The sequence below is a fragment of the Schistocerca piceifrons genome, chromosome 2, assembly GCF_021461385.2.
Source record: "Schistocerca piceifrons isolate TAMUIC-IGC-003096 chromosome 2, iqSchPice1.1, whole genome shotgun sequence".
Taxonomy (NCBI): Eukaryota; Metazoa; Arthropoda; class Insecta; order Orthoptera; family Acrididae; genus Schistocerca; species Schistocerca piceifrons.
Genome location: NC_060139.1, coordinates 477228323 through 477253125, shown reverse-complemented (window position 1 = coordinate 477253125; position 24803 = coordinate 477228323). Strand labels below are relative to the sequence as shown.

The 24803-nt window shown below is 41.3% G+C and overlaps 1 protein-coding gene across 2 annotated transcripts in view; it reads right to left on the bottom strand.

Annotated features, from left to right (window-relative positions):
• Positions 1–16306, bottom strand: part of LOC124776368 (DNA repair protein XRCC3-like) — a 117687-nt gene extending 101381 nt beyond the window's left edge. Inside the window, exons 1-2 of one of the 2 annotated variants that reach the window (XM_047251322.1) lie at positions 16043–16306; positions 15824–15961 (exon numbers count right to left, since the gene is read on the bottom strand). In XM_047251322.1, the coding sequence (XP_047107278.1) occupies positions 15824–15961; positions 16043–16103 (199 nt within the window). In that variant the 5' untranslated portion in view covers positions 16104–16306. The remainder of the gene's footprint in view (positions 1–15823; positions 15962–16042) is intronic. The other variant, XM_047251321.1, reaches the window with a different exon arrangement.
• Positions 16307–24803: the final 8497 nt, after the last annotated feature.

Genomic DNA, 24803 nt, shown 5'->3' with positions numbered 1-24803 from the left:
TGAAGGTCGACAAGGTAACCAGATGGTCAACAGCAGAGCGGCGCCTACGAAATCCACATTGTACATTGGTAAATAGGCGTCGAGACTCGAGCAGCCAAACCAAACGAGAGTTAACCATTCGCTCCATCACTTTACAGACACAGCTGGTAAGCGAGATGGGTCGATAACTGGAAGGCAAGTGCTTGTCCTTCCCCGGTTTAGGAATCGGGACAACAATAGACTCACGCCAGCATGCGGGAACATGTCCCTCAGTCCAGATGCGATTGTAAGTACGAAGAAGAAAACCTTTACCCGCAGGAGAAAGGTTCTTCAGCATCTGAATATGAATAGAATCAGGCCCTGGAGCGGAGGACCGTGACCGGGCAAGTGCGTTTTCGAGTTCCCGCATGGTGAATGGGGCATTATAACTTTCACGATTCGAGGAGCGGAAGTTAGGTGGCCTAGCCTCTAGCCTCCTCTGCCTGTTTGCGGGGGAGGAGGGCAGGGTGGTAATGAGCGGAGCTCGAAACCTCTGCGAAAAAGCGGCCAAAGGCATTGGAGACATCCTTCGGGGCCACAAGGACGTCATTCGCGACCATCAAGCCAGAAACTGGTGAGTGGACCTTAGTGCCAGATAGCCGGCGCAGGCTACCCCAGACAACAGAAGAAGGAGTAAAACTGTTGAAGGTGCTTGTGAAAGCAGCCCAGCTGGCTTTCTTGCTTTCTTTAATAATACGACGACACTGTGCACGTAATCGTTTATAAGTGATACAATTCGCCACTGTAGGGTGGCGTTTAAAGGTGCGTAAAGCACGTCGACGAGCACGTAAAGCGTCTCTACATGCTGCGGTCCACCAGGGGACCAGTACGCGACGTGGAGAAGAAGTAGGGTGAGGGATGGAATATTCAGCAGCAGTGAGAATGACTTCCGTGAGGTGTGCGACCTGACGATCGCAGCTTGTGAAGGTTTGATCCTGAAAGGTCGCCCTGGAAGAGAAGAGCCCCCAGTCTGCTTTGGAGATGTTCCAACTAGATGAGCACGGGGAGGGGGTATGCTGCAGGAGATGGATAACACACGGGAAGTGGTCGCTCGAATATGTATCAGAAAGTGCATACCACTCAAACCGGCGTGCAAGTTGGGTAGTACATATAGAGAGGTCTAAATGGGAATAGGTGTGAGATGTGTCCGAAAGAAAAGTAGGGGCGCCAGTATTGAGGCAGACAAGATTGAGCTGGTTGAAAAGGTCTGCTAACAGGGAGCCCCTCGGGCAGGGTGCCGGAGAGCCCCAAAGGGGATGGTGGGCATTGAAGTCTCCAGTTAACAAAAATGGGGCAGGTAGCTGAGCAATAAGCTGCATCATGTCTGCCCTGGTAACGGCAGATGACGATGGAGTGTAGACGGTACAAATGGAAAATGTAAAAGTGGGGAGAGTAATGCGGATGGCAACTGCCTGCAGGCCGGTGTGCAATGTGATGGGATCGTAGTAAATATCATCCCGGACCAGCAACATAACCCCTCCATGAGCCGGAATACCTACCACAGGGGGTAGGTCAAAACGCACAGAGGTGTAGTGAGCCAAGGCAATTTGATCGCATGGGCGTAGCTTCGTTTCCTGGAGGGCTACAACGAGCGGACGGTGCAAGCGGAGCAGCAACTTCAAGTCCTCTTGGTTGGAGCGAATGCTGTGAATATTCCAGTGAATAAGTGCCATCGTAAGAAGAAAAGGAAGATGAAAGAAGGGGTCACCTCGAAGGCCGCTGAGGGCCCGGCTTCGAGCGAGCACTGCCGCCGCTATCAGTAGGCGGACAGTCATCGTCCATTGGGTCTATAGGTTCATCGGCCATCTTGGTAAGATGGCCGGGAGGGGGAGCTTCCTCCGCCGGTGAACGGCCAGATGTTCGGCTACCAGCGGTGCGGCCAGGCGAAACGGATGACAGCATGAGGCGGCAACCGCTGGGTGGCGCAGGAGAAGAAATGCGCCGTGGCGGAGAAGGAGAACTGTGCTTTCTATGAGCCTTTTTGGAAGGTCGTTTGGTGGAAGTACCGGTCGAAGTACGTAGGAAGTCTGCACGGGACAGTTCCTTCTTGAAGGCCCGTGCATCTGACTTCTGGGTCTTCGTCTTAGCAGAAGCTGATGAAGGGGCTGGTGTCTGTGGGGTGATGGGAGGAAGAGGAGACGTCGACCGCGCGATCTTAGCACTGGCCGAACGGACGACCGTGGTGCTGAAGGTCAGATCGCATGTCTGGGTTGCCACCTCCCTGGTAGTCTGAGGAGAGGCGAGGACAGTACTGTATTTCCCCGCTGGGAGCAGCGTGGGCTTCCTACTAGCCAATAGCTTGTGAGCAGCCGAGGTGGACACCTTCTCTTTGACCCGAATTTCTTGGATACAGCGTTCTTCCTTATAGACGGGACAGTCGCGTGAGGATGCGGCATGGTCACCCTGACAGTTCACACGACGAGGAGACAGAGGTGGACAGTCACCCTCATGGGTATCCCTGCCACAAGTGACACATTTAGCCGCATTGGAACAAGACTGTCGAGTGTGATTGAAATGCTGACACTGGTAGCAGCGCGTAGGTGTCGGGACATAGGGGCGAACAGAAATAACCTCGTAGCCCGCCTTGATGCGCGATGGCAGCTTAACACTATCAAAGGTCAAGAAAAGTGTCCGGGTCGGTACAAGGTCATTGTTGACCTTTTTCATGACCCTAAGGACAGCCGTCACGCCCTGCTCAGCGAGGAAAGATTGAATCTCCTCGTCAGTCAATCTGTCGAGGGAGCTAGTATAGACCACACCACGAGACGAATTCAAAGTTCGGTGAGCCTCCACCCGGACAGGGAACGTGTACAGGAGTGTGGCCTGAAGCAGTTTTTGTGCCTGAAAGGCGCTCTCAGTTTCTAGTAATAAGGTACCGTTACGCAACCTGGTACAAGATTTGACAGATCCGGCTATGGCATCTACGCCCTTCTGGATAACGAAAGGGTTGACAGAGGAAAAATCCTTTCCGTCCTCAGAGCGAGAAACGACGAGGAACTGTGGGGCAGGCGGTAGTACTTTTGTCACTGGTGGCTGGTCAAGTTTCCGTTTTTGGGCAGAAGTCGAGAGAGATGGAGTGAAATCCATTGCGGAGGAATCCCCCATGATTGCCAGTGTCTCCGATGGCGCGCTCCTTCCTTGTGGGGACCCTCTCAGAGGGCACTCCCGCCTTAGGTGAATGTTTACACCTCAGGTCACACCTCCCGAGAAACAGACGGAGGGACCAATCGGCATGGTCAGAAGGTATCAGCTCAGGCAATCACCCCTCCCTGGGCCTGGCCTTTACCAGGGGGTACGTGCGTGCCTTACATGTCTACCCAGGGCGGGGAATTACGCGTTACCCCGTCACCGGCTACGCGTGTGAACGCGTGGGTTGGCCTTCAGGCACGCACATGGAGGAAGGAAGAAGAGGAAAAAGAAGAGAGAGAGAGAGAGAGAGAGAGAGGGAGAGAGAGGACAGACTGTCTCAAACGCCAAGGCGGTGACCAGAGAAGGCAAGGAGAAGATGGCAATGAGAAGGCAAGGAGAAGATGGCAATGAGAAGGCAAGGAGAAGAAGGCAAGGGAAAGAGTAAGGAAGACAGTGAGGTGGAGAAGAGCAAAGAAAGGAACCAACCAAAGGAAGGAAGAAACGAAAAGTGAAAAAGCAAAATGACCGCAAATAGAGGTCGTGGAACCGTCCGTCTCCGGACGCAGGCGCTAACTACCCCCTTGAGGGGGAGGGACTCCTTTTAGTCGCCTCTTACGACAGGCAGGAATACCTCGGGTCTATTCTAATCCTCGGACCCACAGGGGGGGCAAATATCTTTATATAATGGCCATAGTTAGTCAGATTATAGTCCAGACTTAACTGCTGTCTGTGGAAGAACTGCTAAAAAGTGTGTGAACAGCATCAACATCCCTGTAGCCCACACACATTACAGTCTCATTCTATGCTAGTTAATCCCAGCAAAATGTCCTATGCTTGCATCTTTCTGTCAATGACTTAATTTTTTTTTTTTTTTTTCCTTCAACTGGCTGTCACCTTTTTGTGGTGGCAATAAACAAGTGTTATAGTCTTTCTCACCATATCTATGACACCTTAACATTGGAGTACTGATGTAAACTATATTTGTCCAGTGTACGGGCAACAATTTTTTATAATGTCATCTAGTCAACTGACGCTGCAATTTTTCATGGAATAAGTAATTAGCACAAGCAAAACAACTCAACAGAAGCTTGTTTCATACTTTATCTAGCCTGTTATAGTACTGCTTTTGAACATTCAATGAGTCTTATTCACCTCATTTGTAAATAACATTTTTCATATTATATGACAAGACAAACATTGCTAACTTTGCAGTTAAATCATGCACTGCTGTTAGCAAAATACATTTCAAGCTCAATCTGAAAATGATGTCTTTTGTATTTGGCATCAATCTGAATAATTTGACATAATGAACGCAGTCCTCACTTTATGAGGTGTTAATACTACAAATAGTGCAACAGAGTTCATTGTTGCAATTATATTGATTCTGTAGGCAATTGCATAACTAATATTATTGCTTGCTGTGCAACTGAAATGACAGTCACTGCACAGGTTCTATAAGTTACAGTCAATCAGCTCACAGCAGTCCTGTTTCCATTGTTCTGAAATATACTAACCATTAGTTACTTTACAAAACTGGTGCTGCACTGTAATTCGTATGTATTTGACATGAACTGGCACCATCACAAACCAATGGTTAAGTAACGAATGCTGTTAAAAATCTTATTACACAAATAAGACAAATATTCACAAATCACCTGCACTATCTAAAAAAGAAATACATAGATACAGTTACACCCAGGAAAAATTTGGCAACTCAGTGAATGTTGATTGATTCTCAGGACTGGACCTGAATTATCTGAATAAATTCACTAGATCCTTACATGTAATTTTGATGCAATATTTTGAACAAGCCTAGCATAATAAGTGACAGTGAGTCACAAAACTGAATTATTTTGCTGCAAGAACATTAATTTGTGAGTAAATTACAATTTCTCTCATCTTTTAGTTTTTAAGACCTCCTGCCTCAGGAATAGTAGTGGCAGAACATTTGAGGGGAAATTTGGATAATATTTCACATAAATTTACTAGTCATGCTGTAGTATTAGGTTGGGTATTAGGACGGGTAGTAGGGACAGGGGAACCATTTGAAACTGTATTAAATGCCTTTTCCAAATATCGCCTTGAGCAGTTGCCCAGAGAACTGATTAATGACAAACAGACTCAAACTTTACGACTCAGTTATGTAAAAACTTTTAATAAGAGTTTTCACACACAAAATTTGGAGGCATTACTTTTCAGCATGCCCTCACACATAGATTATGCGAAGGTCCTTGCCCCTCTTCTAGCAGCTGTGTACTATAGGTATCTGGATGAGCAAAGTGTTCCGGACAATTAGGAAAAAACCACATGTTATTCCTGTTTTCAAGAAGGGTTGTCAAACAGATGCACAAAACAACGTAGATCAGTTTTAGAATTTTGGAACATGTTTTATGCTCACATCGTGTGACAAAACTCTACTATCTGGTGAGCAAGATGTATGAGACAGGCGAAATACCCTCAGACTTCAAGAAGAATATAATAATTCCAATCCCAAAGAAACCAAGTGTTGACAGATGTGAAAATTACCGAACTATCAGTTTAATAAGCCACGGCTGCAAAATACTAACACTAATTCCTTACAGACGAATGGAAAAATTGGTAGAAGCCGACCTCGGGGAATATCAGTTTGGATTCCGTAGAAATGTTGGAACACTTGAGGCAATACTGACCCTACGAGTTATCGTAGAAAATAGATTAAGGAAAGGCAATCTTACGTTTCTAGCATTTGTAGACTTAGAGAAAGCTTTTGACAATGTTGACTGGAATACTCTCTTTCAAATTCTGAAGGTGGCAGGGGTAAAATACAGGGAGCGAAAGGCTATTTACAATTTGTACAGAAACCAGATGGTAGTTATAAGAGTCGAGGGACATGAAAGGGAAGCAGTGGTTAGGAAGGGAGTGAGACAGGGTTGTAGCCTCTCCCCGATGTTATTCAATCTGTATATTCAGCAAGCAATAAAGTAAACAAAAGAATAGTTCGGAATAGGTATTAAAATCCATGGAGAAGAAATAAAAACTTTGAGGTTCACCGATGACATTGTAATTCTGTCAGAGACAGCAAAGGACCTGGTAGAGCAGTTGAACGGAATGGACAGTGTCTTGAAAGGAGGATATAAGATGAACATCAACAAAAGCAAAATGAGGATAATGGAATGTAGTCAAATTAAGTCGGGTGATGCTGAGGGAATTAGATAAGGAAATGAGACACTTAAAGTAGTAAAGGAGTTTTGTTATTTGGGGAGCAAAATAACTGATGATGGTCGAAGTAGAGAGGATATAAAATGTAGACTGGCAATGGCAAGGAAAGCGTTTCTGAAGAAGAAAAATTTGTTAACATCGAGTATAGATTTTAGTGTCAGGAAGTCGTTTCTGAAAGTATTTGTATGGAGTGTAGCCATGTATGGAAGTGAAACGTGGACGATAAATAGTTTAGACAAGAAGAGAATAGAAGCTTTCGAAATGTGGTGCTACAGAAGAATGCTGAAGATTACATGGGTAGATCACAAACTAATGAGGAAGTATTGAACAGAATTTGGGAGAAGAGGAGCTTTTGGCACCACTTGACTAGAAGAAGGGATCGGTTGGTAGGACATGTTCTGCGACATCGAGGGATCACCAATTTAGTATTGGAGGGCAGCGTGGAGGGTAAAAATCGTAGAGGGAGACCAAGAGATGAATACACCAAGCAGATTCAGAAGGATGTAGGTTGCAGTACGTACTGGGAGATGATGAAGCTTGCACAGGATAGGGTAGCATGGAGAGCTCCATCAAACCAGTTTCAGGACTGAAGACAACAACATTGTGACATTCCTTGAGACCGAAAACCTCTGTATGAATCAACATGGGCTCCATAAACAGCGATCATGTGAAACCCAGCTCACTCTACAAGACTCAGAAGACTGTAGATACCAGTACCCAAGCAGATGTCATGTTCCCTGACTTCCATAAGGCATCTGATACATTTCTGCACAGCCATCTAATGAACAAAATACAAGAATGCAGAATATCAGACCAACTGCGATACTGGATTGAAGAGCTTCTAGGAACCAGAACACAGCATGTCATTTTCAATGGAGAGAAGTCTTCAGACATAGAAGTCACTTCAGATGTACCCAAGGGTGTCTTATAGGTCTAGTACTTTTCACAGTATATATAAATGACATAATAGGCATCAGAAGGTCCATGAGGCTTTTTCGCAGATTACTATGTTTCATACAGTGAAGATGCAACACTACAAAATATTTGGAAGACCTGCAAAGGACCAACACTTGGTGTAGGGAGCAGCAATTGACCCTCAACATAAACAAATGGAACATATTGCATAGGCATAGGCAGAAAGACCCATCATTGTATAACTACATGATAGCAGAACAATCACTGGAAGCTGTTACTTCCACGGAATACCTAGGAGTACGTGTACGGAGGGGTTTAAAATGCAAAGACCACATAAAACTAATCGCAGAAAAGGCCGATGCCATACTGCAATTCATGTGAGAGTTCCAGACAGACTGGCCAAAGTACAGTCCAACACCAGACCTCCACGTCCAACTGGGAAGAACAGCATCATTCACAGAGGCCAGAGCAATGACAACCATCAAAAATCAGACAGCACATCTCTGGCAAGCAGCTACATCATCAGAAAACAAGCTTCCTTGGTAATCAACACAAATGCCAAAAGTTACCATCACTCATTGTCAACATTCTTGTACTGCGCCAGCAGTGAAATTCTACCACACATACGTTCCTACCAAAATCACCTTTGCATTTGCTCCCTCTGTTGTAATGCACAGTGTCTTCATGAATAAATACTTAAAGTTACATACCAAACTCATTTTGTAAAGAGCTGTTGCCATTTTCCAGACTCCTGTATAGTTGTGTATCTTGGACATTATCACCATGACATCATGAAGTTTATGAGCACTTTAACCAACAAAAAGATACATCTTGAACGTTAAGTGGGAGGACTGTAACAGACACTGTAGTTCTAGAGAAAGTGCATCTAAACAGCATTGGAGAACCATTACTGCTCATCAACTGAGATGCTTGATTGTTGCACGAGTGATACTAGGCTTCCCTGCCAAATCTTATGGTGAACTCTGCTCTGGCAGTAGACCTCTTGGAGTCCCTCCTAAGGGCTTTAAGGACTAGCTGAAACACATAATGAAAACAACTGGTGTAAATATACAAAGATAGAAAGACTATGTTGTGGACTGCTTACTGTGGAGGAACACTACATCCACTTCTGTCCACTTGTTTGACGAAGAACGCTACAAACATGAAGAGGCCAAGTGACAAGCAACAAAGCTCTGTCAATTACAAACCCACCTTCCTCCTGCCATTCAGTGCAATTTGGGTGGACACATGTTTCATGCTAGTCATTGGAACACATTTATATGCTGAGTTGAAATGCTCACTCTATGCAGGAAGAAGTTATGCATATTCAGAATCAAGCTGCAGCTGACAACGGCAACGATGAAAAAGAGAGAGAGCAAGTATTATTGGACAAAGCATATATTTGCATCATTACAACAAAATTCACAAACCTACATGATATGTCACTTCATTTGCAATTGTAATTGTAATTTTATTAACCACCAGAATGCTCGGGTATTGTGAGTGTAAAAAGGTTTAATGTAGACTAAAACCTACCTCATGTGACGCTGCCCAGCCCAAGGACATTACAGTCTCAAGGGCATCATTTAACTATAAGTTTGTGAGACAGTTTTTCCTCAACCAATTTTGATTCAAAAATTGTAATTTTGTTTGCGAAATCCTTTAACATTTCTACGTCATCTCATATTTCCAGTAACTTCCTGTAGATGGTATTACTACAACCAGTCTACAAAATGGCACCTACAACTGAGATGCATTCCAAGCAAAGAGGAGTTACTGAATTTCTTACAGCAAAAAAACCAGATCACCAAGAAATGTTCATAGGCATTTACAGAATGTCTAAGGAGATAAGTCAGCAGATAAAAGCATGCCAAGTCACTGAGCGAAGCATCTCTTGTTAACAGAACAAAGAGAAGAAAATCTGTCTGTTCTCCCGCACGCAGGGTAGTTGCACACAGCTGTGAAGCCTGTAATGTTGCAATGTGCAAGGTGATCAATGAACAACAATCAAGCAACTCAATGCTGAAACACTGCCCACTGGGCTCTTTGAAGCCTAAATGAAGAGCATAGAGGGGAAAGAAGGAACATCTGTGCCAAACTGCTTGCTCGTTATGAGGCTTAGGGAAACAATTTATAATGTTGACACAGATAATGAAACATGGATTCATCACTTTGAGCCTGAAGCAAAACGACAGTCCTTACGAGTGGCACCATGCAACATCAACTTCAAAGAAGAAGTTTAAAAGCATACCCTCAGCTGGTAAAGTCATGGCTACAGTTTCTGGGACCCTGAAGGGGTTATTCTGTTTTATGTCCTCCCTCATGAACAAATGATGAACTCCAGACTGTACTGTGAGATTCTTAGGAAGCTCTACTCCAGACTATTGTGAGAATCTTAGGAAACTGAAGAAACAATTACAGCATATTCATGGCCACAAAAAAAGTGAACACACTTCTCCGATGATAACGCAAGGCAACACACAAGTCTGTGCACCTAAGAAGAGATCCCAAAATTTTGGAGGATTGTTCCTCATCCATCCTACAGCCCGGATCTCGTCATGTTCTAACTTCCATCACTCTGGCCCACTGATGGACTCTGCAGGCAGCACTACAGCAATGATGGGGAACTTATTAATGCATCAAGAGCTTGGCTGAGGTGCAGACCTATAAAATGGTATCGTGACAGCATACAGGCTCTCACATTAAGGGGGTATGCTGAAAAATAGGGTTTTATAGCCAAAGAATTGGGGAACAATATGAAGTATTTAAATCGACCTGCTTTGAGGAAGAAAGTGTTGTATTACTTACTGAATGATCCTTGTGCGATTACTCCAGTACTGTTTTATTCTTTATGGACATTATTACAGCATAAGTAAGAGATCTGTAAAGTTTAGAGCCACATTTCAGTTTATAACATATATGACAGTTGTTGTATTTGAAAGATATATTTGTTCTAAATGCTTGATTTTGGGACTTTATTCAATGACATACACTTTTCTCGCTTAAGGAACAGATTGTGCTACAGAACTTTTGATGTACCTTGAACCAGCTAGTTGGTGTACATACAGGGTGTTACAAAAAGGTATGGCCAAACTTTCAGGAAACATTCCTCACACACAACGAAAGAAAATATGTTATGTGGACATGTGTCCGGAAACGCTTACTTTCCATGTTAGAGCTCATTTCATTACTTCTCTTCAAATCACATTAATCATGGAATGGAAACACACAGCAACAGAACGTACCAGTGTGACTACAAACACTTTGTTACAGGAAATGTTCAAAATGTCATCCGTTAGCGAGGACACATGCATCCACCCTCCGTCGCATGGAATCCCTGATGCGCTGATGCAGCCCTGGAGAATGGCATATTGTATCACAGCCGTCCACAATACGAGCATGAAGAGTCTCTACATTTGGTACCGGGGTTGCGTAGACAAGAGCTATCAAATGCCCCCATAAATGAAAGTCAAGAGGGTTGAGGTCAGGAGAGTGTGGAGGCCATGGAATTGGTCCATCTCTACCAATCCATCGGTCACCGAATCTGTTGTTGAGAAGCGTAAGAACACTTCGACTGGAATGTGCAGGAGCTCCATCGGGCATGAACCACATGTTGTTTCGTACTTGTAAAGGCACATGTTCTAGCAGCACAGGTAGAGTATCCCGTATGAAATCACGATAACGTGCTCCATTGAGCGTAGGTGGAAGAACATGGGGCCCAATCAAGACATCACCAACAATGCCTGCCCAAACGTTCACAGAAAATCTGTGTTGATGACGTGATTGCACAATTGCGTGTGGATTCTTGTCAGCCCACACATGTTGATTGTGAAAATTTACAATTTGATCACGTTGGAATGAAGCCTCATCCGTAAAGAGAACATTTGCACTGAAATGAGGATTGACACATTGTTGGATGAACCATTCGCAGAAGTGTACCCGTGGAGGCCAATCAGCTGCTGATAGTGGCTGCACACGCTGTACATGGTACAGAAACAACTGGTTCTCACATAGCACTCTCCATACAGTGACGTGGTCAACGTTTACCTTGTGCGGCAGCAACTTCTGTGACGCTGACATTAGGGTTATCATCAACTGCACGAAGAATTGCCTCGTCCATTGCAGGTGTCCTCATCGTTCTAGGTCTTCCCCAGTCACGAGTCATAGGCTGGAATGTTCCGTGCTCCCTAAGACGCTGATCAATTGCTTCGAACGTCTTCCTGTCGGGACACCTTCGTTCTGGAAATCTGTCTGGATACAAACTTACCGTGCCACGGCTATTGCCCCGTGCTAATCCATACATCAAATGGGCATCTGCCAACTCCGCATTTGTAAACATTGCACTGACTGCAAAACCACGTTCGTGATGAACACTAACCTGTTGATGCTACGTACTGATGTGCTTGATGCTAGCACTGTAGAGCAATGAGTCGCATGTCAACACAAGCACCGAAGTCAACATTACCTTCCTTCAATTGGGCCAACTGGCGGTGAATCGAGGAAGTACAGTACATACTGACGAAACTAAAATGAGCTCTAACATGGAAATTAAGCGTTTCCGGACACATAACATATTTTCTTTATTTGTGTGTGAGGAATGTTTCCTAAAAGTTTGGCCGTACCTTTTTGTAACACCCTGTATAGAGGGGTCCAGAAAAATGTAGACACTCTAATAGTCCATATTAAAGGAACAATAGACATACTATTAAAAATCTTGCATGGGGGGAGGGGAGGCTATTTTATGTGTTCAAAGTACCCCCAACCAATGTTGATGATGCTGAACTGTTGACCGAACTACAGCTGCCAGTGTGATAGCCGCACAGGACACCTTGACGGTTTCTCGTAGCTTATTCAGTACAGCTCCAAATACTTCTCAGGTGCCAGATAAAATCTATGACTGCAGAATACGAGGATACACCTCACAAGTTATGGTACTTTCAAAGATGAATGGGCCACCAAACTGCGTGATGACAGACCACACCAACACAGATTAATGTGTTTCTCCACATGAACTTGATTTTCAGGAGAACAGTACATGCAGTTGTTGCCGATCAGTTGGAATTGCACCTTGTCGGACCAAATAATCATCCCTGTAAACCATTCATCCTCATGAAGCTTGCCTTCAAACCACTTGCAGTACTCCATCTTTCGATCTGGGTCGTCCTCATTCATAGCGTGCAGAGATCTTGGAATGTACACTTTCCACTATGCAGCCTTCAGAATTCTTCACACACTTGATCAGCTTAACCTGCTTTCATATGCAACCTGCTTCACAGCATGAAATGCTTGAGTACAAGCACCTAGTAATATTTCACTAGTTTGATATTCATGTTAACATTTGTCTAGCTGAAGACTTATTTCTGCACCTATATGCTTACCGACACCATTTCACCAATGAAGAATTTATTTATGCATATTTCTTGTTAGGCCTCACAGTCATAATTGATTCCTTGTTGAGTTGTCACTGTCTATGTAACACTATAAATGTGAATGTTTAAGTCACTAGAAGAGAATACTCTGGCTATTATATGTGTAGTAGAAAACGTCTCTCCCTTTTGTCAGTTAAGTCATATAAAGAAAACTGACAATAACTGCTATGCTTAACACTTTCAGATCTCTGGCTACAACTGTGGACATTACTATCTAGTGTACATTAGCTGCAACAGAAATATTTTTCCTCAATGGAAACCTCATCTACACATCTGTGAATGTTCAGTCTTTTCATCATGCTTGTCTTTTTAAGTATGAATTTTTATTAGCCCTACATGCTCCTGTTATTCTGAAATCCACTACATAGCTTGTCCATTCTGTACATTGGTCTGCTTGGCAGATATTACTACCAAAATGGTGGCTAAGGCCTTCAGAACACATTTAGTATTTTGTTTTGGTAACTAGGATCACTTCTCCTTAAGTAGATCGCTGTCAACAAAATACTTTCGCATTCAGACAAAGTTGGTGATTGAAATTTCATGAGAAGATCCCACCACAACAAGAAACGCCTTTGTTTTGATGATGCGCATCCTGTATCATGTCCGTGACACTTGCACCTCAATTTCTCAATAATACAGAACATTGTGCGCTTTGAACTTCCTCGAACTCCATTAACCCTATCTGGCAAGGATCCCACACAGCACAGCAGTACTCAAAAAGACGAGGACAAGTGTAGTGTTGACAGTAGATCTGTTGCATCTTCTAAGTGTTCTACCAATAAAATATAGTCTTTGGTTTCCTCACAGCATTTTCTAAGTGTTCTTTCCAATTTAAGTTGTTCATAATTGTAATTTATAGATATTTAGTTGAATTTACGGCCTTTAAATTTGATTAACTTATAATGTAGGCCTAATTGAAGTTTAGTGGATTCCTTTGAGCACTCATGTTAAATGACCAGGTCTGTAACTTCATGTCCTCTTATTTATGCAGATTAGTAAACTGCTGCAAATTAAGGAGGAGCACATGACACAGCTTCACATGAAAGCTAATGACAGACTGGAATGCGTGCACAAAACCATAAAAAAAATGCTATCATAATATACTCATGGATGAATATTGAATATAATCTGGAGGCAAATACAACAAAGTAACATTGCTGCAACTGCTAAACAAATACAATTAAGTCAGGAGGTGTGAAAATTCCTTGATTTGAAGTTGGAGACTGAATGTTATTAAAATTTGTCCACTGAAATTGGTAGAACGAAGCAATGGGATAGGTCTTTCGTAATATCCCATTTAGCCTATCCTGTTAACACTGAACTGAAGCTGCATGAGTCTAAGATAACTGTGCATTTTAACAGATTATAGCAGTATTGCAGGAGCCATGAAGCCAGGCCTTCTGGAGTGACCAAGACCCAATGCACAGTTAGTAGGTACCTGCCACAAGCACCCAAACCATGTCAGAAACTATCACTAATCCATGTTTATCGATGTAACAGCTTGATGTCAGCTCCACCTCATTATTTATGTTTAAAGATTAATAAATAGATACATCTTTTACTCTGATGTTAAATTATAATTTCATGTCTAGTACATGTTTCACAAGTTGTGTTCTGTCATTTGGTCACAGCTGGAGTGAGCTGGACACAGGAGCCTACTGCCATTCGTATTATGAGATACAGGATTATTCCAACCGATTTTCAGGGTTTTTGTGCTCCGCACCCCCCTTTTGAGGTAATTGAAACACTTATTATAAAAGTCTAGTTCTGCATTGATTGTAATTGCCTAAATTACTGTCAGATGGCAATAATAGCAATATTTTGGCAGTATTTACTAAAGGCAGCTAGTGGTCAGGAGAAAGCAATCTGTACTCTTAAGTATTATCAACATCAGTCCTTCGCCATAGCCCAGTCCCATTTAAGAACAAACTACAGGAAAGACCTTCTCTCCAACAACTCTAAATTTGTTGTCACAACTTGTTTGTATGAAGGGTGAAGCACTGGGAATGTCAATTTATTCCTGTAGCACTAAGAAATCAGGTGCAAGAGACAGTAGGGAACTGAATGTACCTCAAACAACATTATGGCACATGTTACAAAGGTGCCCAAAGTTAAAGCCATATTGCTTATAACTGCGTCAAACTTTAGCAGATACTGACAAAATCCTATGTTTAAAATTTACATTTGCACTGCAAGAACATCTGGAAGAAGACAGTTTTCTGTGATAAACTAGTTATCAGCACTGAAGAAAACTATCATGTGAATGGAATGGTGAATATACATATTTTTCACATTTGCGGAGCAGAAAACCATCATTGTTGTGTGGAACACGTTTGTGACTTGCCTTGCCTCCCTGCCATCTTCCAAAGAGAATCTGTGCTGTTGTGAAGAAAAGGTCTATAGACTTTTCTTCACTGAAGAGACATCGTCAAGGCTGTTGTACCATATGGATTCTCCCATGCTAGCTAATTGTCTCCCTTTTTGATAGGTGGCAGCAGTATTTAAAACACCTTTACGCCAACTTCCTCTGTTACTGCATTACACTGTATTCAAACCAAGACCACCAGGGCAACCAATGATGGATTAACAGATCTCTCCAATACTGACAAATACAGAAACGGAGCCAACTTTGTGCCATTATTTGTATCAATAGTAACAGTATAAATGCCTAGTACACTAATTTTGGTTCTGCAAATTCATGTCCATAGGCAGATGATAAGAGTGATGCCTGTCATGACTGTATGCCAATTCTTAGAGAATTTCATTTAACTGTTGGCCCATATTACCATAATGAAACATACGTGTGGTTTTTCTGGATTTGCAGACCGTCATCATCTGGCACTTAAGAAGTGTAATACATTAAATATTAATCAACTGAGAATAGTTAAACATGCCAATCACTGGGCCTTCCTTGTGAAGAAGAGTTTATAGGCAATTCGGTACATAGGGCACTGATACCTAGCAGTAACCTCATACGTTGCGGCCTGATGTTGGCAAAGCTATGTCTGTATTCTATGACACACCTGAAAATAGGCACACTGTCCACACTTTTCGACCTGACGCAGGTATTATGTGTCAAAACTCAAGGAAAATGTAAAGCAGTTTAACAAAGATTTCTTATTTTTAGTTTTTACCTGAACGAAAAACAACCGAAGCAACACTTCGGGCCGCTTCTGACAATACGTAGCGGCAATCAGTAGCCTGTACATTCGCCAGTCTGTGGAGCTGAACTTCCGGACACAACAGCACCGCCGAAGGCTCATTCAAGCCAGCTACAATAACAATTCAGCGTTTATGGAGTATACGAAAGAAATGTTACAAAGTACATCAGCGAAAAGCAACGGATAATTTACACTTTTCCAAACTTGCAGCAACTTTTTCTGGCAATCGCTGCAACCATGTTTCCGTTGTCATACTACACGTTACCAGTGTAATGTGAAGTCAGTCTCTTACTGTACACAACATTATTTCGCGGGAAATTTTTGACAGATGGGCACGTGACTCACGATAACCAATCACATTGGGCAAATCACAGACCACCAAAATATAAGAAGGGCAGGACCACGTGCGTCTCGCGGGCCCCGAGGAATCGCTTCATGACGTCATTAGTAAGGCTGAAACCGTGACAGCGCTGCCTGCTGCCTAGACCTGTAAACAACTCTTGTTGACGTAAGTGACGTCACACGTTGGCCACAGCGTTTATACAGACTTGCCATCAGCTATTGTTTTGGAACGTCAAACCAATCCAGATTGTTTGAATGAAGCTTCCATTAACAGAATTAAATGTAGAAAGAAGGTTTGAATGCGAATAATCTGGATTATGGTGACATAATAATCCGCAGCGTAGTCAAAGTTACACATTAGAGTCTTACGTGATTGATTGAAGCCAACTGATAACAAATTATTGGTCGAAAGGCAGAGTGATTTATAGCATAACACGTATTAGGCATTGAGGACAATGTGTATAAATGTTTTTCACGCATTAACTGCAGCTTACCAATGTAGGCTAACTACCACTGAGACGTTTGCAGCACGAATTTGTCTTTGAACCCATGCCAGTAGTAGCAAATACGGAAAAACAAATCAAATATGGTAAAGGATACGTAGCGGAACGCCCATTGCATTTTTCCAGTTTGTGTACGATATCTGTAAGTAATATCCATCAAAACACGTCGGATGATTGTTCATTTTCTAATATATGTTTTTTGGGGATGACCCAGTAGTTTTAAAGGTTCATATGAGCAGCTGCCAGCGGGCTCGTGCGCATGCGCAGAGCTGAATTCGCGTATGAGCAGTGCCTTCCTCCCGCTTCTGGCTACTTGGAGCGTGGCTGTTTGGTGTACGAGCAGTAGCAGCAAGTAGCCAGAAGCTACCCGGAAAAATTTTCCTGGCGCGCCCAAGCTGCCAGATTCGCGCATGCGCAGAGCAAGCTGAGTTATAGTGGGGGGGTCCTTCCTCACGTGACCCGTGGCCGTGTCTTCGTTTACGGCTCCCTCGTCAAATGAAAACAAAACGGGTTTCTGTGGCCGGGAGCCATCAAGTGAATTAATATACATTCTCATAACCATGAAAGACCAAAATAAGTTAGTGGTTTCAATTTTCTGATTTTATATTATTTCCACGTTATTAGCAATCAACCATTAATGTCTTAATGAAGCTATTTCTGTCTGTTTTATAGAGAAATTTGCTTCAGTTAATTTTTTTTTCCGCTGAGGCAGGTAGTTTATTTGAAACGAAACGAAGTGTTTCATTCCGCGCTATTGGCTACTTTCAACCTCGTTCAATTTAAAGTGCAAATTTTCATTTTCTGGGACGAATGGCGTTATACCATAATAAAGAACCAAATATGAGAATACAGTACTGGACCTCCAAGAAAATTTGTATCACGAGAACCACATGAAAAGCTGAATATCAGGAACTTCAGAGTCCATCTGGACACAGAAATGTGCAATTAGAGCGGAATGAAGCATTTTAGTGTGGTTTACGAAATTCCGATGGTGCTGGAGTAGTCTCTGATGTCCAGTTCCTTTTATGACACTGTACGATCTCTTAATGCTATATACGTACGAACATACGCAAACATTTACTTGAAGCTGACGAAGTAGGCAAATTTGGTCAGTAGTTTTGAACTAAATATTTTGTTTCAAATATAATGACAGCTGTAGCAGAATTTTATAGATCTGCCTTCTGTGAAAGTGTTTTTCGATCACAAGGCACTTGTCTCGTACTTCCTCTGGGCCTGAAGTTATTTCTTAATTTGTGTTTACGTCTTAAATTTATAGAATGCCATTCTATGCTAAATTTCAGACTGGCAGCATACCATGTTTTATCGTTTTAAACTCCCCACATGGCTTCATATTTATTCCTAGAGTAGAATATAAACTGTCAGTTGTACAGTTTCTATGCCTCATAGACAACCATGTTAATTTTTTCACATTTTGAAATAGTCATGAAATTTATTGTCCTTTATTCCGGTGTAAGCTACACAAGAAACTCTCTCTTTTTTGTTGCAAGTAATTTGTATTACATCCTAGTAACTTTTTGCAGTGATGTGTAGATGTAAACGTGTTGGAAATGCTACATAACAACACTGCAGAGCACGAATTAAAAAAAAAATCTGTCAAAAATTTTATGGTACTTCGAGCTGTGGAGTCTAATTTTGAAATGACTCAAAAGCCAAGAATTGCTTCCTTATTTGCATCCTTTATCTGTGTGGGATATGATAAAACAGTTGCTCTAAGTACAATTCAGTACGTCCTCTCAACAACATGCCGCACGGGCGGCACGGCTACACATGGTCACATGATGCCCCACCAGAAATAATTCAGTACGTCCTCTCAACAACATGCCGCACGGGCGGCACGGCTACACATGGTCACATGATGCCCCACCAGAAAGGAAATACGACGAAAAGCGTATGAGCAGAGCAAGCACCAAGCACGGGCTGCCTACGTCATCGTAGCTGCGCATGCGCAGTACAGCCTGTTGTCTGGCGCATTCTGGTAACTGCTCAAACGAATCTAATTTTTTTATTATGAGAAATGCATTAAATGTGGGAAAGTGCATTTAAATACGCCGCAAACAAATATTAGGCAAAGCCACACGTCTGTCTGTTATCACAACCGTTATTTCTCATTCGCTGTGTTCCACAACTGTCGACGAAATTATCTCTTTTCAACCTAATGTAGACCTCAGAATATGCTACAAATAGTTATTACTCCAGCCAAGGTTTCTAGGGAAAGGGGGGGAAGGGGGCGAAATCCAGTATATTGCTCTAGCCCAGATATGTGCTCTTGCCCAGTGTGTGTTACCGATATGCTTAAATTTTGATCGCTGTTTTTCTGTAAACAAACAGCTATATGCCAATCACATCTCCCTGTATGTAGTTTCTCAAAAATCCAGTTTATGTGATCTTCAGATAAAAAGAGCTCAATAAGGGAATATTAATAGATCTTATCAGTAAGCCTACTGACATCTCCAAATTGTAAGACTGCTATAGATGCAAGTCACTGGTTGTCAGAGTGTATCAGTGGGACAAAATATTTGAAGTAAATCACAAAGCTTAGGTTAGTTCAACTATTACTTCTTAATGTAGTAGGCAGTCACAATTTTCTTCCGTATTTTGATGTACATACATACTACACAAGCAACCAAATGGTACCTGGTGGAGGGTACCTTGTACCACTACAAATCATTTTCTTTCCTGTTCCACTCGCAAACAGAGAGAGGGAAGAAAGGCTATCTACCATCCGAGCCCAGATTTCTCATGCCTTCTAAATTTTCTCAATAGTGTTGTACAAAAAGAACATTATTTTCCCTCCAGGGATTCTCACATGTGTTTGTCAAGCATCTTCATTATACTCGCACATATTTTGAAACTACTGGTAACCTATACAGCATCCAGACTCTGAGTTGCTTCAATGTGTTGCTTAAATCTGACCTGGATCTCAAACACTGGAGCAGTACTCATGAATGTGTCACATAATTGTTCTATACGGGTGGTGTAAGTGATCTTCCCATTTCCAGTCACAAACTATATTCATCTTCCCAGAGGAAGGAAGTAAAAACCCTGAAAGCTAGAAAGGTTGTATTTTTTTAATTCAAGTGCTGTTTTTCTCTCATACTTTGTACAAGTCATTTCATAATTTTACAATGAGTACTGTCAGCTGTACATATAATGGTAACATTAAAATCCTGTTAATTTGAACCTTAGTGTTAACATTAACTAGCGATTGCATTCGTGAGTCGAAACATTATGTTTAATTATAATTATAGAAGGAGAAGCTAATAAAATATTTTTTTTACTTTGTATTTTTTTATTACCTTAGGATTTTCAGTTTTCTGCCTGATGTCTAGCAGCAACCTGTTAAAGACTTTCGATCAGAATGTGATATTCCATTCTGAATTGTAGGCAGGGATGTATAGTCTACATGGACATTGTTTTTACTTCCAGTATTTTGCAAGTTCATTTCACTGAACAGAGTAAAATTACCCCTATTATGAACAACAAATACTATTAGGGAGTAAATATGTTGACATGTAAGTGAAAGACTCCGAAGGGCCCTGAAAAGACTCGCTGCGCTATCAATTTTACACAATAATTTTATTCACATGGATAAAAAGTTTTGTTAACTGCCACATCAGATTTGAATAAAATCGCAAGCTTTTCATAGCAGCCTCCATCACCGTCACCAGTAATGGTACTGGTGTGGTGTACCGTAGCAGCACATTAAAAGTGAAACTTCCTGGCAGATTAAAACTGTGTGCTCGACCGAGACTCGAACTCGAGACCTTTGCCTTTCACGAGCAAGTGCTCTACCATCTGAGCTACCGAAGCACGACTCACGCTCGGTACTCACAGCTTTACTTCTCCCAGTATCTCGTCTCCTACCTTCCAAACTTTACAGAAGCTCTCCTGCGAACCTTGCAGAACTAGCACTCCTGAAAGAAAGGATATAGCGAAGACATGGCTTAGCCACAGCCTGGGGGATGTTTCTCATTCTGGAAACGTTAAAAGTGTTTCAATTGAATTGATTCTGCATTATTTCTCTTCCTCATGTCCTTGACATTAATGCTACCAAGTTGTGTTCTTGTACAGTAATTAGTTTCCATGTTATAACATGTTAAATATAGAAAGTTTAATTGTAACCAAGCAGTAGTTTTCTTTGATGACAATATCAGTTCCAGTGCACAACTGAATTTCAAAATCTGTCTTGTGGGGTGAAAATCCATTACTGCTGCTATCTTGTGCTGACAATGAGATGACTTTCATAGAAATACTGAATTATTTCATTTGTAATACAGTTTCATAGTTTTTGTAGTTGCTCATGACCTTTACACTTGCATTCAATGGATGTAGCATCAGCATACAGAACTATCCTTGAATTTGGGGAGCAGTATTTTGTCATTTACATAAATTGACAAAAGAAAGTATGCCAGTACAAAGTCCTGTGTACCCTGTATTACATATCAGTAATGTTAGATCTGGTGTGTGCCACTCGCCATTCTTAAGAGTGAAAACTGATTTGTGTTAGATAAGGTTTTATTAAACTGTGAACAATTATCAGCATAATTACCCAGCCGTTTTCCCAGAGTATTTACTACTTCTCTCTACAAGCAATTTATATAGATTAACTAAAGAAAAATATCTGTACTTTCAGATGGAGGTCTGTCTATATCTAAAATTATGTTTCCTTTCCCATGTATAGCTTATCGCTGAAAGTTCACTAACACCTTCAACGCGTTAGGAATTACATCTTTGAGCACCAATTATTGCCACTTTTTGCAACTTCACCATAAGGTTTAATATCCCTACTCAAAGATGAGCAGAAATTTTTTGTTAATGGGTGCATAATAAGATTCTTCTTTGGTATACCAGTGCTCAGTAAAACATGCTATTATGTCCAAATCATTGTGCTTATTTCCTAGGCTCGTAAAGTTTTAGAGGATGATCTTGGTTTGCAGGTTGCATTGTCTCCACATTTTTTTTTTTTTTGGTAACCATAAATATCCTCATTAAGCAAAAAAGCCACACATGTACAAAATAATAATAAAAGGAAAGATTCCAAAAGAGTTCCTGACAGCAAAATGTAAAACTTAATTGTTTTTGGGTATATTACTTGCTTATATCCTTCATTCAAAAAACTTAAGAAGGCTGTTAGTTTAGCGTCTTCAAGGCATAATGCTGTTTCATTGAGCATCGCAACAATCAAGTCTGAGATAGCAGTGTACTATGATACTACCTATGAAGAAATCGATGCACTGGATGTGAAGTGCACAGTTTGGTCTACCCAGCAGGTGTTCCAGAAGATGGCCCTGCACTGTTCTATACCATCATGAATATACCTACTCATTAGTGATATATTCATCATTGACAGAAAATTGAATAATCGCATTTTTGCATCAAGTTTCTGAAATGGCAGTTGATGAGATCATACCTGAAGAGACAGCTATCAACCCCCACACTTTCAGCATGAGGTAGGACTAGCAATTACCAGAATTCTGAAATGTGGATCTTGTAAACCTAGAGTTGCTCTAGGAAAACAGGTAAGATGTGACACATGTTCCAGATCAAAGATGAGAAAATAAAAGGTTGCTGTATTAGTTATAGCACACAAATATGCAGTGAATAAGAAGTGTGAAATGACCGTGTTCACCGGCCGGGGTGGCCGAGCGGTTCTAGGCGCTACAGTCTGGAACCGCGCAACCACTACGGTCGCAGGTTCGAATCCCGCCTTGGGCATGGATGTGTGTGATGTCCTTAGGTTAGTTAGGTTTACGTAGTTCTAAGTTCTACGGGACTGATGACCTCAGAAGTTAAATCCCATAGTGCTCAGAGCCATTTGAACCAACCAATTTTTGACTGCGTTCAAAGCTATGTAGACTTGTTTAATTCCTGGTTTAAGTAATTTACATTATTTCATTGCTGTTTCCTGCTGTCATCCATTAATACCTGAATGTCAACAACTACTTTGTTACTTTATAACCTTCAACATGTTCACTGTGGCTGACACAAAGGTTAATAAGAGCTACTAACACGGTGATTTTAAGTGTCATCTGCAGTGAATGTGCAAAACAAGAACATTTTTGCAATTTAATTGAAAGTCCTAATTCAGCTTCCTTTTTCAGGCATGTTTATTTTTAAATATTAAAACTGATGAGAGTTTCATTACTAGACCACTAATTTTGAAATCTGGATGACATCATCCCAGCACTGTAACAAAATGTGCACCATACACAACAGGTTCAATGCAATCTCTCCTCTCCACAAATTCTCACCTCAGATGTGTTGTATGTCATATAATACTACAGTTAATTTTCCATTTATCTGAGCAAAACCGGTTCTTGCCTGTCCAAGTTTATCTCATCTAGGAATTGCACCTTTCCCTTAACTTTAGTGTGCCTTATAATAAAAGTTGTATGAAAAGTTTTCTGTGTAAATTACCTATTCTACACCTACAGCTAATGCTTGTGTAACCCAGTGTGCCATTCAGGTGGGTTTACTTGTGTGTCAATATAATTGTCAGGTTTGGTATGAAAGGGTTTCTTGAAATATATTCCCACATAATCTTTTTAGTATCTATTCTCAGTTGCAAAATATATTACGCACTGTCAGTGCAATTTCAATGCAAAAATTTTAAATCATGCTGGGGAATATACCAATAACACAGTTCCAGCACAACTCAGAAATTTGATTTTAGTTGCTTCAACCAATGAGAATTACGGACCAAGTCTTGCACTGTCCTGTTTTGAGTATTAACCTGTTGGCTGGCATGAATGTGCCGGTGGTCACAGCAGATTGCTCCGCTGGGGCCAGCAGTGATATGGTAACAACCAGGTATCAGCAATTTTACACTTTAATCTTACTGAGGAAAAATATTTACTTATATTTGATATTCCTTGCCATTTCCAGACTATTTTTGGGTCTGCAGTATTTTTATTTAAATGTCTTACAAAACCAAATGATTTAATGACTACAAAGTTATTCATGAATTCAGTTTTAGATACATATTTAACTGCATAAAAAATAATTCGTGAAACAGTAATCAGCATTCTATCTGTACAGATGCATATACTTCACACTCAAAGTTCCTAAATGCCTGCTTAACACATTGACTACCATGCTGCTCACAGAAGAGCAGGATACTTAATGTTGTATGCCTGACCTGGTGGTGAAACATCCATTACTAATCATGTCAGGGTCAAGAAATGCAGAAGATAATCTCTCAGGGAGTACTATAATATAAAAACGTAAAATTATAACTAAAAAGGCTATTTCCAATTATGTCTACCAAGCAAATTATGCTTTCAGTCAGTGAATTCTTTTGCCATAACTGACTTGTGAACGCACATGCCAGAGGATGGTAAATATTCATACTTTGCCTCTGAGAAGCAGCAAAGCCATTAGCAACAGCTATGCACATAGTCCAATTTATGTTGAAATTATCACCTGGGTATTTTAATTAAATTTGGTCTACTATAAGCAACATGATAAAGGAATCAAAAGAAACACACACACACTGAATTAATTTCCACATCAGCATAGAGGTACTAAGCTTGATGCATTACTCTTTTTTTTTTTACGTGGCGAGTTTCCCCAGTAGGCCTATAAACCATGAAACAGACAAAAAGCTACTTCTCGCTGTCTTCTCTTCCTTGGACTTTCACTTCAGAAACTCTGAAACATCCATTACAAAAACAGATTACATCACTCACAAATCTGCATTCAGTCACTGCAATTCATACCTATTTGACTGTAAAAAATACTGACTATGATGAATGATGTAATTTTGAACATTCAAAAGTTTTCAAATGTGCAGGTTACTGTTAGAATACAGTTACTACACAATTTTTGATCAGGAAAAAGTTACGATGATTGCAACTTAAATACCGAAGCCATTTGTTATGAGAATACGCCGTTACCACAAATAATCCACATAGATGCATTGAAAGAAACTTTACTGGGTAACGTAATGCATCAGAATACTATAGGCACAAAGAATGAAATTTCTGTAGATTTACCATACACTTTACTTTTCCTGAGCATTATAAGATTAATAACGGAAGTTACTTACCATCCATTATCTGGAATATGAACTATCTTTTTGTAGAACT